The sequence below is a fragment of the Macrobrachium nipponense genome, chromosome 22, assembly GCF_015104395.2.
Source record: "Macrobrachium nipponense isolate FS-2020 chromosome 22, ASM1510439v2, whole genome shotgun sequence".
Lineage (NCBI taxonomy): Eukaryota > Metazoa > Arthropoda > Malacostraca > Decapoda > Palaemonidae > Macrobrachium > Macrobrachium nipponense.
In genome coordinates, this window is record NC_087213.1 from 7,116,885 (window position 1) to 7,132,402 (window position 15,518).

The 15,518-nt window shown below is 48.1% G+C and overlaps 2 protein-coding genes across 2 annotated transcripts in view; one reads left to right on the forward strand and one right to left on the reverse strand.

The window, feature by feature from the left end:
- Positions 1-2,169: 2,169 nt before the first annotated feature.
- Positions 2,170-15,518, forward strand: part of LOC135198471 (DNA (cytosine-5)-methyltransferase 3A-like) — a gene marked incomplete in the record, with an annotated part of 337,711 nt that continues 324,362 nt past the window's right edge. The window contains 2 exon segments of the mRNA XM_064226041.1: positions 2,170-2,430; positions 14,121-14,572. Coding sequence (XP_064082111.1) covers positions 14,126-14,572 — 447 coding nt within the window.
- LOC135198856 (uncharacterized) lies at positions 2,713-3,648 on the reverse strand. The gene is made up of 2 exons (XM_064226828.1): positions 3,289-3,648; positions 2,713-2,751 (listed from the first exon to the last, which is right to left on the reverse strand). Exons 1-2 carry the CDS (start codon positions 3,646-3,648, stop codon positions 2,713-2,715), a joined length of 399 nt encoding a protein of 132 aa, XP_064082898.1.

Consider the following 15,518-nt stretch of genomic DNA (forward strand, 5'->3'; position numbering starts at 1 on the left):
CTGTACTCTTTGAAACGTGTTTTCGATGCTGTCCTTCAAGACTGTCAAATGGTTTTGCACCATTAAATAAATACCGTATGTACTGTATGCAGACATTAAAATATTTAATTTTGCTGGTGTATTTCTACAGTTAAGCCATAAAGTTTTGCCTCTGCATGTTTGGCCACTTTTCTGAGCAGTCTAAGATTTGCAAATGATCTTTGCAGCATTTACCAAGGACAGTGTGTGATATAGTATATAAGAATAAATTATTTATTCTGTCTGCTGTAATTTTTATACGGTTGACCAAAAAATTTGACCCCTCCCCCATTGGAGATAGCGCACCACATTACTACTTAAGGTGCTTTGCAGCGTGCCTTCAGCCTCTAGCTGGAACCCCTTCTGTTCCTTTTACTGTGCCTCCTTTCATATTCTCTCTTCCATTTTACTTTCCACCCTTCCATAACAATTGATTTATAGTGCAACTGCGCGGATCTCCTCCTGTTATACACCTTTCAAGCCTTTTACTGTCAATTTCTACATATATTCAATTTAATTCAGTACATTTGACTAACTTGTCAACGGTATGTGCCTCTTTTACCACCATAAAATATTTTTTTTTTCTTTTTCGAGACCCGTGACTGACGGCGAACCGAGCCACGCGCGATGTGAAATCGCCAATGTCTTTAAACAAACAAACCCACCTTTACCAACAAATTTTTGCTAAATTGTGCTGGTCGGTCCATGTCAGATGAAAAATATATGCTAAATAGCAAGAATTTATGCCAAATATAATGTGATTTTATGTTATGCCAACATACTATCATTACGTCTCACATTTCTCTTATGCATTGAGTAAAAACAACGACGTGGAAATTTCAAACATTTATACCTATTATGTGAAATGATACAAATGCGACAATACTGACAATGTTTTGAATTAATTATTGGATATATTTGATTATCTATATGTTGGAAAACTTTAAATAAAACTACCCTATTCTCTAATAGCTCGCATACACAATTACTTGAAAAATGTGTGAAAATCACCTCAAACATTAACATTTTGATATCCCTAATAAAAATGAAAACTAAAAAAATAAATGAATAAATCTTTACTCATGAAGAAAGACATAAACATTCACCATTACTAATCATTATCACTCCACTAAAACAACTCCCCCCCACCCCGTTTTTGCAATAGATCACATAAACAATTAGAGCGCCTCAGTGGCGTGGTTGGTATGGTGTAGGCGTCCCACCTCGGTGGTCGCGAGTTCGATTCTCAGCCATTGCATTGAGGAGTGAGAGATGTGTATTTCTGGTGACAGAAGTTCACTCTCGACGGGGTTCGGAAGTCACGTGAAGCCGTTGGTCCCGTTGCTGAATAACCACTGGTTCCATGCAACGTAGAAACACCATACAAACAAACACATTAACAAATTGTTGAAAAATGTGTGAAAATCATTCAACCTAATCAACATTTTGTTATCTCTACTAAAAAAATTAAAACTAAAAAGAAAAACAAATGTCTTTACTTTCTCTCTCTCTCTCTCTCTCTCTCTCTCTCTCTCTCTCTCTCTCTCTCTCTCTCTCTCTCTCTCTCTCTCCAGATATCCGACATGAGTCATGACCTTTTGAATGTTTCCGATTATGCAGTGCTGGCAGGTGCAACTTCGCAAATTTGAAGATCAAGGAGGTTGGCGCAAAATATCGCCTGAAGTAAAGTTCATACAAGAAGAAAGCAAATTTGAAAAAGAACTAAAAGAATTTCATATTCTGCAAGAGCTATGATACTGACGAGAAAACAATAAAAGACAATTATAAGATAGAAGCACCTTATTTTGAAAGCGTATAAGGATCCACCAGAGAAGAAATCAAAATCATCCCTGTTGGGGGCTGCAGGTAAATAAAAACCCAAGTGAAAGCGAACCGGCACGTCCGTGATGAGTCTCGCGCCGCCTCCCACTTTTTAAAACTCATCATAAGAAAACTACCATCTCGCTTTGCATTGCATAGTTTACCATATAATTGGGGATTAATATACATTGTGAATTAACTACATTGTTTTTTTACGAGATTGTGAATTTCTTAGCAACCCCCGTTTATTCTAATTTCTCTTAGTAGGTACTACTATACCTTTTTATTTCTTGTGTTGATACTTGATTCCACTGACCCATTTATTGTAAGCATCTCTTTTCCCGGCATCTTTTCTCACTCCTCACTGAAAGGTCCATGTTTCTGTATCAAAAAGCACATGGCACCACACCACTAAGTTAATAAGCAGTACCAACGATAGACCACCACAAGAAAGGGAGACGTTCCATATCCAGTCACGACTACTAACATGAAATGTAGGCCAGTAGACCCATCATAGGCACCGATTCGAAAAATGCTTGTTCGAAGCATTTGAGCTGTTAGCAACAGGTTGAGAGGGCGGTAGGCATTTGGGTAAGAACTATAATTTATTTTAAGTATGACAGATCACTTGTTACCTAGTGTGAAGAGCTTGTTGCCTAGTAGCTAGTGGGTGAATTTGCTGTTGCGTTACTTACCTAGGTTAGTAGCTAAGGATGTTCGTTTTTGCTGTACTAAGCTAGCTAGGTATCTTGTTGGCTACTCGGAGAGATGCTTTCATGTCTTATGGCTGACCAGCACACTGGCTGTACCCAGACGAAATCTTGGAAGTCTTGCATTTTTTGTTTAAACAAGGGACTGGACTTGACTTCACCCTTAGACTTGACGAGGACCATCAACCTCAGAAATCTTTGCCTGAGAGGGAAAAGAAAACTCAGTTCTACTAAATACTAGATTAATTAATTTAGGGTAAACTATACCAAATGGCTGGCCTCCCATCCAGAAAAAGTACTTTTAACATGTCCTGTAACCCAGGATAGACATTAGTCAAGAGTCAGCGTCCGTCAAAGCAGCACCTAGACCTCTACTACTTTCCTCTCGAAATAAGTAATTTCCCAAGTCACAAATTAATGCCATAATTTCCGATTGTTCCGACACATACTAGGCTACCTACTACCTACCTAGCCTAATATAGTATAAACCCATGGTCAACATATGGAATGTACTTCAGCGCAGCTGGAACTGGTCGTAATTTCGCAGCCCATTCACGATCAGTAATCACTGAAGGAATTCCTTCAGTGTCAGAACTAGGACGTCCACTAACGGTCAGTGCGTTCATCAGTGTAGGATAGACTACCGTGGTGATTAGACAATCGAAATGGCTATATCTATTTTTTGTGATAATGAGTTATTTTTGTTTAATAAATAAATAACAAATAATGTGTTTCTTACCTCATGTGCTTGTAACTTCGAGGTGGATGTTCTAATAGCTTCTTGATCCTTTAAAAACATTAAATCTTCATAGTAAGTCCAAGTTGGCGTATACACATCATCTGCCCCAGTTCCAGACCGCATAGAATCTTCGACTTTTTTTGCTTCTTTCCTGAAATTACTCCTGTAGATGTTGATTTTTTTCTTCACTAAGTCTGTGGTTGCATCAGGATACTTTTCTTTAAGTTTTTCTGCTAATTTTCCATACGCTTCGTTTTTTATATATTTATTCAGATAATGGTTTGACTTAATTTGCCAAAGGCAAGGCTGTTCTTTGTATAACTGAAAAAATTCGCCCCAAAATCTCTTATCTTCCGGCATCTTAACTACTTAAACCTCACTCAAATCTCTGCACCAATATTCCTCTCACTCTGGCCATGTGGTTCACACTGATAACTTAACTGACTGGTAGCCATTCACGGTCAATGTTCCCTTCAGTGCGCGTTAGCCCTGCCTCCAAAATCAAGCAGAGTTTGATTCTCATCAGTGTAACTGACAGTTGTACTGACAGGCCTCAAACAACCCCATTCACGATCATTTTTGCCAAGTTTGAAGGAATTCCTTCAGTAATTACTGATCGTGAATGGCTTGCTTTAAGCTTTCCAACAAGGTGGTTCGGTAGTCTAACTGCTTGTCTGATAGCCAGGAGGGAAGTAAACATTCACTTTGCTTTCGGCCGCCGATGGAGCAAGACGAGTGTTCGCCTCTCTGCTCACCTTTGTCGTTTGCTTTCGCTTTCGCATTACAAAGTGTTCTTTGTGTGTATGGTGTATCTGATGGTACTAGGAGTAATTGTAAGTACTATTATTGCCTTTTTCATCATATTGTGTATTGCTGTCTGTTGCCGGAATGAGCGGCCACAAGACAGAGAGACCCTCACCCCCCAGTCAGCTGCAGATTGTGCCCTGGCATGGAGGGCCGTAGGGTGGGGCCTTCAGGTCATTGCAAGGTGTTGACCCTCATGACTTGTGTACTTGGTGTTGGGGGCGAGAATGCTCTTGCGCCGATACATGTGTGATTTGTGTGTATTGGTTGGAGGAGCAGTGGGAGCGATATGAGGGGAGGAAGAAGGCGTGTAAGCCAGCCAAGGTGTTGTCGGAGGGCTCTCCAGCAACACCATTGGTTACGGACACGTCTGCCTCATTCCTTCCTCCGTCTCAGCTCCCATGTATGGCTCCTTCCCCTTCGAGGGACGTGTCGCAGTCTGTCTCTTCACTCGATCAGTCGAGTGTGGAGGAGGGGGCGCGACACCCCGACGTTCAGCTGTACTCCGGGTCTTCCGTTCGCTCGGGGTTGGAAATTTCCCCCCCTGAGCAAGCAGGTGTCGACGCCTGGGTATGGCAGCTCCTCCTCACCTGGTCTTTCGTTACCCCAACAGCTTTGGTCCAGGCCCCGCTGCTTTGCTTGCCAAGGAAGGAGATGACCCCACTGCCTGGCTTCACTTCCTTCGCCCCAGCCCCTGACTTTTGGTGCCCCAAGAGTTCCCCGCTCGAACTGCTGCTAGTTCCTGTGCTGCCGCCAGTTTCCTGTTGCTGCTGCCCCTGTACCAGTTCCTGCCGTCGTTGCCCCAGCCCGTGATGTTGCTCCCCCCACCGCAGGTCCCTCTGGACAGGTGCAGCTGGTCCCTGTTGCCTCAGCAACTGCCCCAACTCTGTCTTGGATGGAGGACCTGACAGTGGTCCTGAGGAAGCTGACAAAGAAGAAGAGGAAGGTGTCATCGTCTTCGTCGTCGTCTGCAGCCGCCTCTTCCCCTTCGACTTCCAAGGCCCCACAGCTGAGAAAGAAGAAGGTTGCCTCCTCCCCCTCTAAGAAGTTTTGCCCAGAGACCTCTAAGGGTCTGCCCCACTCTGGTGGGGCAGTTGGGGCTTCTGCTGGTCCTCCTGTTCCTTGGGAATGGGGCCCATCTCTCTTTCCGCAAGGAAAAAAAAGACGGGGACCGGAGGGGTACCGGCCACCACTGGTACCTCTTCTCCTGGCGGCAGAGGTTCTGCCTCGGCATCGGGAACCGTCTCGGCCCCTCGTTCGCAAGCGGTACCGAGTGTATGGTCACCTGTGGGTGACCGTGCTGCCAGGGTCCAGGTAGCTGAGCCTGATCGCCGCCAGGACCCAGGCACGGAGCGGAAGACTGGTGGCAGTCGCTCAGGCGACTCCTGCCAGACCGGTGATCGCTCTTGTGGCGATCCACTGGTACCCAGGGTTGACACGACGGTCCCACCGTACCGTACGCGGGTTGAGGCGAGGAAGAGGTCCCCTCAGTCACCAGGCACAGTCTCAGCTGGGCCAGGTATCGTGATGTGCCGTGAGGACGGGCCACACTCCCACCGCGACAGTGGACTCTGCCGGTCTCCTGACCGTTGCTCCCACCGGAACCGGACGGATAGGTTGACTAGCAGCAGCTCTCCTGACGCTCGGGACTGTACTGTCGCTACTGTTCTCGGTCCAGTGGTTCTCTCCAGGGAGACTGCGCGACTAGGCCTGCAGCTCGATTGTCACCGCGGGTTGTCGATCGCCTGCAGCTCCCCCAGCGCAGGAAAGACCCAGCCTTCAACTTCTGCTGTAAGGAGTGACCGTCAGCCCTCCTCCCAGTCCTTCTCTCAAGGAGGATTCGGGAAGAAGAGGTCGAAGAAGGGGAAATGCTGGGGACGGCGTTCCCCCTCCCCTGCTGCTGGAAGTGGGGGGGTGCCTGGCGAGCCATTAAGCAACTTGGCAGCGCTACGAAGCTGAGACCTGGATAATGGATGTCCTTCGGGAGGGATATCTACTACTCTTCGAGTCGCGGCCACCCCTCACCTCCAACCCGGTCCATCTGCAGACGTACGTCCCTGGCTCGGCCAGGGACGTAGCGCTTAAGCAAGAGGTAGATGCCATGCTGAGAAAGCGAGCTGTGGATATCATACGGGATCAGTCGCCGTCCTGGATGGAGGATCTGACGACTGTCCTGAGAAAGCTGACGAAGAAGAGGAGAAAGGTGTCGTCATCGTCTTCTTCATCATCGTCTGCTGCTGCCTCTTCCCCTTCGGCTTCCAAGGCTTCACGGCCGAGGAAGAAGAAGGCTGTCTCCTCCCCTCCTAAGAAGTCTCCTTTGGGAACTTCTAAGGGCCCGTCTCACTCCAGTGTGACGGGGGGTCTTCTGCTGGTCCTCCCACTCTTTCGGGAGCGGGGCCCGTCTCTCCTTCTGCAAGGAAGAAGTCAGGGACCAAAGAGGTACCGGCTAACACTGGTACCTCCTCACCTGGTGCTAGGGGCTCTGCCGCTGCATCAGGATCCGTCTTGGCCTCTCGTTCGCGAGAGGTACCGAGTGTGCGGTCGCCCACGGGTGACTGTGCAGCCAAAGTCTAGGCTTCCGAGTTCTCTCGGTGCCAGGACCGAGGCACGGAGCGGAAGACAGGTGAGAGTTGGTCTGGTGACTCCCGCCAGGCCAGCGATCGCTCTCGTAGCGATACGCGGGCTCCCAGGGTTGATGCGACAGTTCCAGACTGGCCGCGGGTTGAGACAAGGAAGAGGTCCCCTCGGTCGCCGGAACCGGCTTCGGATGGTTCCAGCTGATCGATGCGCCATGAGGACAGGCCCTGCTCCCACCGCGACAGCGGACTCTGCAGGTCCCCTGACCGCCGCTCCCACCGGGACCGGGCAGGTGGGGGGACCAGCAGCAGCTCCTCTGACGCTCGGGACCGGAGCCGTTGTTCTCGGTCCAGCCGCTCTCCCCCAGAGAGCTGCGCGACCAGGCCTGCACCTAGATCATCACCACGGGTTGGCGATCACCTGCAGCCCCCCAAGCACACCTGTTCTGCCGTTGAGCGACGGGGGAGCGTCAGGTCTTCCTCTCCAATCCCTTCAACTTCCTCAGGCTACGCCGGGAAGAGTGAGGTGATCCGGAGTGACCGTGAGGAGCATGCTCCTCAGAGTCCCACCACGACGCCCTACGAGCCTGGCACAGTCTTAAGACCGACCAGGTCGTACGCACAAGTGGCAGGAGGAGACCAGGAGGGGTCTGTTGCAGTTCCTCCTTCAGAAGGAGGAGGGTCTCGGGAGGCGCTCTTGTTGGAGGGACATGATGGTCCTACTCCACAAGACACAGTCACTCCCGAGATCCAGAGGTCATTTGCAGAGGTTATTGCGCTGATTCCTCAGCACAATGACCTCGGGGAAGGATTACCGCTCCCACCTTCTGAGCCAACCTCCAGGCTCGAGTTGTTCTGGGGTCCTAAGAAGGAACCCAAGACGACGGTGGGTCTGCCGCGATCGGCTCTGGGTGATTCGGTGCTGGGCCAGGTGGACTCTCTCGTCTCCGGACAGGATGGTTCGCTACGGTCTGGCAGGTCTTCCAAGCTACTTCCCCCGCCTCTACTGCGACAGGGGAGATTCTATGTGCCATCGGAGGACCCTTTGCCGCCCAAACAGGTTAACCCGGAACTAGCAGCAGCTCCTGTCGGAGAGCTTATGGTTCTCGCAGCAAGTGGCACTCGCCTTAGAATCAACCGCCATGGCGGCATTCCAAGCAGTCTCCTGGTTAGACCTGTGGTCCCTCACGTTGTCTAAGGTCGCGGCCACTTCGGGAAATATCACTCCTGAAGGTGACCCGGCTTTCAGGAGACTGTGCCAGTCTGGAGGTAGAGCCATCTCCTACCTAGCCCAGCAGACGGCAAACCTGTGGGCCAACCTAGTTCTTCGGCGTAGGGACGCAGTCCTCACCCGAGTGACCAGGGCAGCTGGGTGTGAGGTGGCTCTGGGTCTTCGCTATGGACCGGTGCGGAGTTCCTCCTCTCTCTTCCCAGGAGAGATGGTGGACGCTGCGGTGGAGCGACGGCGCACTGATGACAGTGACCGTCTAGTACACCAGGCAGTCTCGAAGGCGTCTGGGCAGCCTGGAGCTACTGCGGCCATTGTCGAGCCCAGGGGAAAGACTCTGCCTTCGACTTCTTCTAGGAGCGACCGTAACCAGCCCTCCTCACGAAGGGGAGCTGGGAGGAAGCCGAAGAGAGGTGGGAAACGCTAGGGACGGCGTTTTCCCTCACCTGCTGCTGGAAGTGGGGGGGGTGCCTGGTGAGCCATTGGGCAACATGGCAGCGCTTTGGAGCGGAGACCTGGATAGTAGACGTCCTTCGGGAGGGGTATCTACTACCCTTCGAGTCTCGGCCACCCCTCACCTCCAACCCAGTCCGCCTTCAGACCTATGTACCCGGAACATCGAAGGACGTAGCACTTCGGCAGGAAGTCCAAGCCATGCTGAGCAAAGGAGCTGTGGAGATCGTCAGGGATCAGTCACCAGGCTTCTACAGCCGTCTTTTCTTGGTGGAGAAGTCTTCGGGGGCTGGAGCCCGGTGATAGATCTCTATCCCCCTGAACCGATTCGTTCGCCAGTCTTGGTTCACGATGGAGACGGCATGCTCTGTGAACGACTTCATGCTTTTGGTGGACTTGAAGGACGCGTATTTCCAGATACCCGTTCATCAGTCCTCCAGGAAGTACCTCCGCTTCATCCTTGACAGGACGGTGTACTAATTCAGGGCACTTTGCTTCGGTCTCTCAACCGCCCCACAGGTGTTCACGCGAGTGTTCACTCTGGTGTCTGCTTGGGCCCACTCGTCAGGGATACGTCTCTTGAGGTATCTCAACGCAGTTGCTACGGGACAGGGATCGACTCCTTGAGTTCTGTCGCAATCTGGGGATCGTGGTGAACTTCGAGAAGTCAGATCTTGAGCCCAAGCAGAGGATGAAGTACCTGGGTATGCTGATCGATACGGTAGCAGGACGAGTCCTCCCCGGAGACTCGCGGATCAGCAGATTCAGGGAGGCAGCCTACAAGTTCCTGTCTCGGCAGGAACAGCCAGCTCAGCAGTGGCAAGTCGTGATCGGCCACCTGTCGTCACTCGAGAAGTTAGTCCCTCATGGGCGTCTTCACCTGCGGTCTCTCGAGTGGAGACTAAAGAAGAGTTGGTTACAGGCAAGTGACCCGCCGTACTTCCCAGTGTCCCTCACGGAGGAGGTGAGGCAGGACCTAGCCTAGTGGCTGGACGACAGGAACCTCGTAAGAGGAGTGCCTCTCCGCACTCCCCCCCCCTCCCACCCCCACCCCCACCCCAAGAGATCTTGGTGTTTTCAGACGTGTCAACCGAGGGATGGGGCGCACACCTGGAGGAGTTGTTGGCTGCAGGAGTGTGGGATCATCACGACAAGCACCTTCACATCAACCTGGTTCTCAAGAGGCGTGACACTGTCCTCTCTTAAGTAACCAGGTTGCTTGGCTCTGAGTCAGTTTTGCCCTTACCGAACGGACCTTTGCTGGGTTCTACCTCTCTCTTTGATAGAGAACGGGTAGATGCTGTGGAGGACAATCGTTGGGATGACGATAAGGACTGGCTTGTTCACCTGGCAGTCACGAAGGCTTTTGTGCCTTTGTGTTCCATTGTGGCTAGACCCTCGAGTCTGGCTAGCTCTTCTTCAGCCCCCAAAGAAGTCTTCCACTTCTAAGGGGGCCCGATGAACGACCCAACCTTCTTCTTCATCTTCGAAGGGGGCATTGTCACACCCCTTTCAGTCAACTTTGTCTTCAGGGGAGGGAGGTATGGGTAAGAAGAAGGGGAAACGCTAGGGTCGGCGTTCCCCTCCAGCTGCTGCCATTGGTGGGGGGTTGCCTATCAAGCCATTTGGCAACTTGGCAGCAATACGGAGCAGAGACTTTGGTAGTGGATGACCTTTGGGAGGGTTATCTACTCCCCTTTGAGTCTCTGCCACCCCTCGTCAACCACCTGGTCCGTTTTTTTCCTACCTAGTTGGATCATCGAAATACCAAGCACTAGTAGAAGTGTAGAAGATGCTGAGCAGGGGTTGTACAGCCAAGTCTTTCTTGTAAAGAATACTTTGGGGGTTGGAGACCAGTCATAGACCTTTCTCCCATAAACCAATTTGTTCGCCAGACTCTGTTCAGGATGGAGACAGCAAGTTCAGTGTTGGCCTCGATCAGGGAGAATTACTACATGCTTAAAGTGGACCTAAAGGTTGCATATTTCCAAATATACCCATCCATTGGTCATCCCACAAGTACCTATGCTTCATCCTTGGGGGAATGGTCTACCAGTTCAGGGCACTAAGCTTTGGACTCTCCACCAATCCCCAGGTGTTCACGAGTGTTCAACCTGGTCTCAGTTTTGGCACATTTGCATGGGATACGTCTTTGGAGGCATCTTGATGATTAGTTGGTCCTGGCAAGCTCCCACTTGCAGTTGCTACAGGACCGGGATCGCCTTCTTAATTTTTGTCAGGATTTAGGGTTCTTGATAAATCTGGAGAAGTCCGATCTCAAACCCAAGCACAAGACATAGCACACAAGTCCTTAGATGCCTTCACCTTGGGTCTGTTGGTGGCTGCACAACAATTCTTTTAATGATGTAGAGCCCTATGGGAGCTCTGTCGGGAGGGAAAGGCATTGTCAGCTTCGTCACCTAGAAAAAAGTGAGTACATACACTACATCAACTTACTCTCTGACAGTCCTTGGGGGTTTAAACTAGTTGAGCTAAGGATATTGTACTCCTGAACTGGTTAGATTAGCTAAGAACCCAGCACTTGCTAGGCTAAGAACTCAACTACTTAGTCTAGATTAAGAAGGCTTCTGAATTATCTAGGGTAGGCTAAGACCTTACCCACTTAGGTTAGGTCGAGTTAGCTACTTGCCAGGTAAGAAAGGAATTACTTAGGGTAGACTAAAATAGAAGGGCCAGCATTTCCTTACCTTCCTTCTCCTGGAAGTGTTTTGGGCTAGACCCAAGTATCTAAGCATAAAGTAGGCCTGAATCCCAAGGAAGGCCGGATGACGTGATTGAATAAATCCATCGACTAGAATAACTATGCTTCCAAACCCAATGTAACCTGAAGAGAAGATCCTTGATGTGTCCGTTCAATGAACCATGTACATGAACTTGGTATATGGATGTGGGTAATGGTACATGTACATGGTTGCTTACACGTACGTGTAAGTTGGTGTACAAAAGCAGATGTTGGTGTACAGACGAAATTCAGATGCCAACAGTATCTGATGTTCCAAGGCAGTCATCCATCCAAGTACTGACCAGGCCAAACTTGCTGAACTTTGTTGATCGGACGAGAATCAGTGCTTTCAACGTGGTGTGGTCGTTGGCCAGTCATGGCACTACAAGTCCGTGGACGTTGGTATACAGATGTGAGATGAAAATACATATCAAGCAGCTGGTTATGTGCTGAATCATCGACATGGACAAGCAGTGGTCAAGTACTTGGACGAGCAATGAACTACATTCACAGACCAGTGATAACACCCGTACTGGTTCGTGTCACGTGGAGCTATACAAGTAGGAACATCAGTGAGAAGATCGGTCCAAGAATGCCTTCCTTCCACTAGTTCCACTGGCAACCTCACGAATGCAAACGTGTGGAGAAAAAACATGACCTTGTTGGGCAGATGACAAAGCACTCCTTCACTTGTAGCTGACGAAACCACAAGGTCCTTGATCCTCCAACGTCTGATGCGATGGTGAGGCTGTGATGGAGAAGAGGTAGGAGTGAAACTCCTGTCTTTACTTGGTCTCTTACAAGCAGGAGTTGGGAAGAGACCCTCAGTTACAACTCTTCTTCTGTGTAGATACATCAGAAATTCTCTCTCAAAACAAAGAGTCCAGCCTTTTGAGGACCACTTGAACCAATGCCTTGATGGCTCAGTGATAAAAGACGATGGTGTCATATCAGGAAGAGATGATGTCAAAACTGGAGGATGAGTGGCCACCGCATCTGATGTTCTAGGCTAAGAGGCCGCTGGGAATGACGTCACATCTCTTAATACCAGGGCTGGCCGATGGTCTCAGCCACTTCACTGGTGGAGCGAAAAGGAGCGACCAGGTGGAAGCACGCGAACAGCATCCCATCCATGGAAGGAGAACCCGTAGCCCAAGCCATGCCCTAACCACTGCCATCTTGGATGACTCCGTTACCTGAAATAAAGAAATTACAGATGCATTCCTCCTTTCAGTTGCAGAACTCCAAAACAGCTACAGCCAAACACAGCAGTCCATCCGAATACCATTTCAGGAAGATCATACTGCTGGTTACAACAGACCGCAATGGTGTCATGAACGAAGTTGAAAGTCACTCCACTGCTCAACAGGCATAGGAAAGACGCCACCTAAGCTGACATCACAGGCAGATGGCGTCACGACATTGGACTGTAGGGTAAACTGCTGATCAAGGCCAGGGTCTTGAAGACTGTGAAGATGGCAAAACAGAGTATCCTGACATCTCCTACAGTAACCAGATGGACACCTAGGATACGTATATGTGACAGATAGTGACGAATCTTAAAAAAACAAAAAAACAAACCATTGTCATAGAATTATGGGGAGAGATCGATCCTCAGAGCAGCGACAACTATGCAGTTGGCAGAACCCATGACTTCACATGCCCATTCACGACGTCACACAGCAGAACTGTCACAAAGAGCAAAATAACATTTGAGTAGCAGAAAACGTAAAGTAAAATAGTATTACAAATATACCTACCAGTTGAACATCATATGAAAACTATGTTCACAGCAAACCGCAAGGTTGGTATCCCCGCACGAAGACATGAATTGTTCGGCAGGAAGGGGCTCCGAAACAGCAAGGAACCCACTGCCGACAGCATTGACTGCTTTAATTAAAGACTCACTTCTTCACAGCATAAAACACGTTGATGTCCATGGAATTTCTAGGCTGAATAGAAAGAATTAAAGCGTAGGCTACAATAAAAAACTGGCTTGGAAAAAGAGAGTGAAGCAAAACTGATCTCCATGGTGGTAAAAGAAAGACAGGCATATCGCGGGGGTCTGAGCTTGGTCGAAGACCAAACATCCACCACACATATGCAGGAGTTGCCAGATGCCACAGATTCCTTGTTTTTATAATCTTATTGTTTTTACCAGTTTCCAGCTAGTGCTAGATTTATCCTATTGTAAGACCTCAGGTTTGTTAGCTAAGAAAAATATAAATTGATTAAAAAATTTGTTATGTTAGTATATGTGTTGGAACAAATACCAAATTAAAAAGAAATTTGTATTTTTCCTATCATACGAACCTATACTTTCATATAGGTAAAGTTACCTTCCTCGTACCACCCCACAGTCCCAATCTCTCACTCCCGGGAGGTTCAGCCAAGCTGCGTACGAGCTGTCTCATGGAGTGGGAGAGGAGGCCGAGTAAGGTCAACCCATGTGACCCAGGTATTGTTAAGATTTTATTTCTAGAGGAGAGTTGAGAATAGCCAAAACTAGGTAAGTACAGGAATACTACTCCATACATGAAAGCGTAAGATCTTATGTTAGGGAAAAAGGCAAATTTCTTTTCAATTTAGTATATTGGTGGCAATACAAATACTTTTAACATATATTTGAAAATTATACAAAATAAGGCTTGGATCAGGGAGAAACAAGTACAGAGAATGCATAATATTTGAGTTGAGAGACTTGTGTGATGGTGATAGCCAACACAGATTGGATTCGTTTGTAACAGACAGATTATTCGTTCTATCCTTATATAAGTGAGTGAGCCTATCCTCATTCCACCTTCCATCAGTTTAGCTGATTTGCTCCACAGTAATTGCTTTTGTAAACTTTTTTTTTCTTGTTGGTAAATTGAGAAGTGTGTTGAACGAGTTAGTTAGCAGTGGAAATGTTGACACAAAAACTTGTAATATTAAGCATCATCTTTGTTGTAATCAGAATGAGAGAACTTGTGAATGGTTAGATTATTTCATGTTTTCATAATTTTTATTAGATTATTTTTTTTTACAGGTATAATGAGTAGAATAATGATGGACTCGCAAGATGAGGTACAAGTCATCTCGGATGATGATGGTGATGGTGCTTGTAATGGATTTCTTCCTAGAATTGTAAGCTCAACATCACTGAGCTCTGGTGGAAGTGAGTCAGGATTTAGTGGCTTTTGTGTTACGAACGATTCCACAGTTGTCAACAGAAGACTTCCTGATGATTTAGAAATCGTTGAGGTTATTAGAAATGTTATGCCAATTCATTATAGAGAGAGAAAAATGGGATTTCCATGGCTGAAAGTTAAGAAGGAATATCCCACTTTTTGCAATGAATTACCTCTAGAAAGTGTTTCCTCAAACTCTAAAAAAGTAAATTTGGATAGTTGGGATAATGATGAGACCACTCCAAACTCGAAGAGACGTTCATTTGCGGCAATGAGACCTTCTTTATCCTCCATTGATAAGAGACTTGAGGTTAGTACTGTAGTATATTTGTTGAAATCCTTGTGAATGGTAATTTGTTACTACTCGAATACAAACCTTCAGTCTTTACTTATGGAACATTACTTGCAGCCAAGCTGGAGATGGTCGTTTGTCTAATTGTCTAAACAAGGTAGTTTACTGCCAACAATAGGGGTGGGATCCCCTCCCACCCAGTTGGTAAAAATTCACTTTTGCTTTCAGCCATCACTGGATAAAGACATCTCTGCCCGACAGGACCATTTGACTTGCCTGTTGTTTGTGAAATACTCGTGTTTACTTCTCTTTATATGAGAGTAGTTCCGTGTTGCTATTTTGATTATGCAAACCCATGACTTATCTGAGCCAAAGGAGAGGAAGCTGTGTCATAAGATGCTGCCTGGGGACAGACAGACCCTGTAATCACTTCCTCTCTTCTATGGAGGTTGTCCCGTATACCCTGCCTAATGTATAGGAAGCATGTATGCAACCAAAGTACTCTGTTCTGAGTGTTGTGTCTGGCCATCAGAACAGTGGATCCAGTTTGGCTGGAAAAGAAAGAGAAAAAGAAGGGTTTCCCAAATGTCTTTGGAGGGCAACATGCCTCTGGTGATGTTGGGGGTTCTTTCCTGTTCTTTCCTGCTCTTGGTCAAGCTGCCTCTCATTGTTGCCACTCTTAAGGGAGAGGTCTCCCCTTCACCGTCTCGTGCTGCTTCGGCACTAGAGAGTTGGCATAGGGGGCTTCAACCCTGGATGACTCCTTGCCGGTGGTCTCCGTTCATTCAGGGGAGGAATCCCCCTCCAGGCGAAGGCAGAGTGCCCTCCTTTAACTCAACGTTGATTACAGGTGTGGTGGAGCCCGAGGGGCTCAGGGAGTTAAGTCCTCCTTAGCCCTCCTAGGGAGCCTTCTGTTGAGGGTTTGATCTCTCCTTTGAGGGCCTCTAATGCCCTTCCAGTGACT

Bases quoted from the DNA above. Each gene is read 5' to 3' on its own strand.
- LOC135198856 (XM_064226828.1), bottom strand. From the start codon at position 3,648: ATGCCGGAAGATAAGAGATTTTGGGGCGAATTTTTTCAGTTATACAAA. The intron at 2,752-3,288 runs GTAAGAAACACA...TTTCCCTCTCAG, and splicing joins CGAAGTTACAAGCACATGAG to GCAAAGATTTCTGAGGTTGA.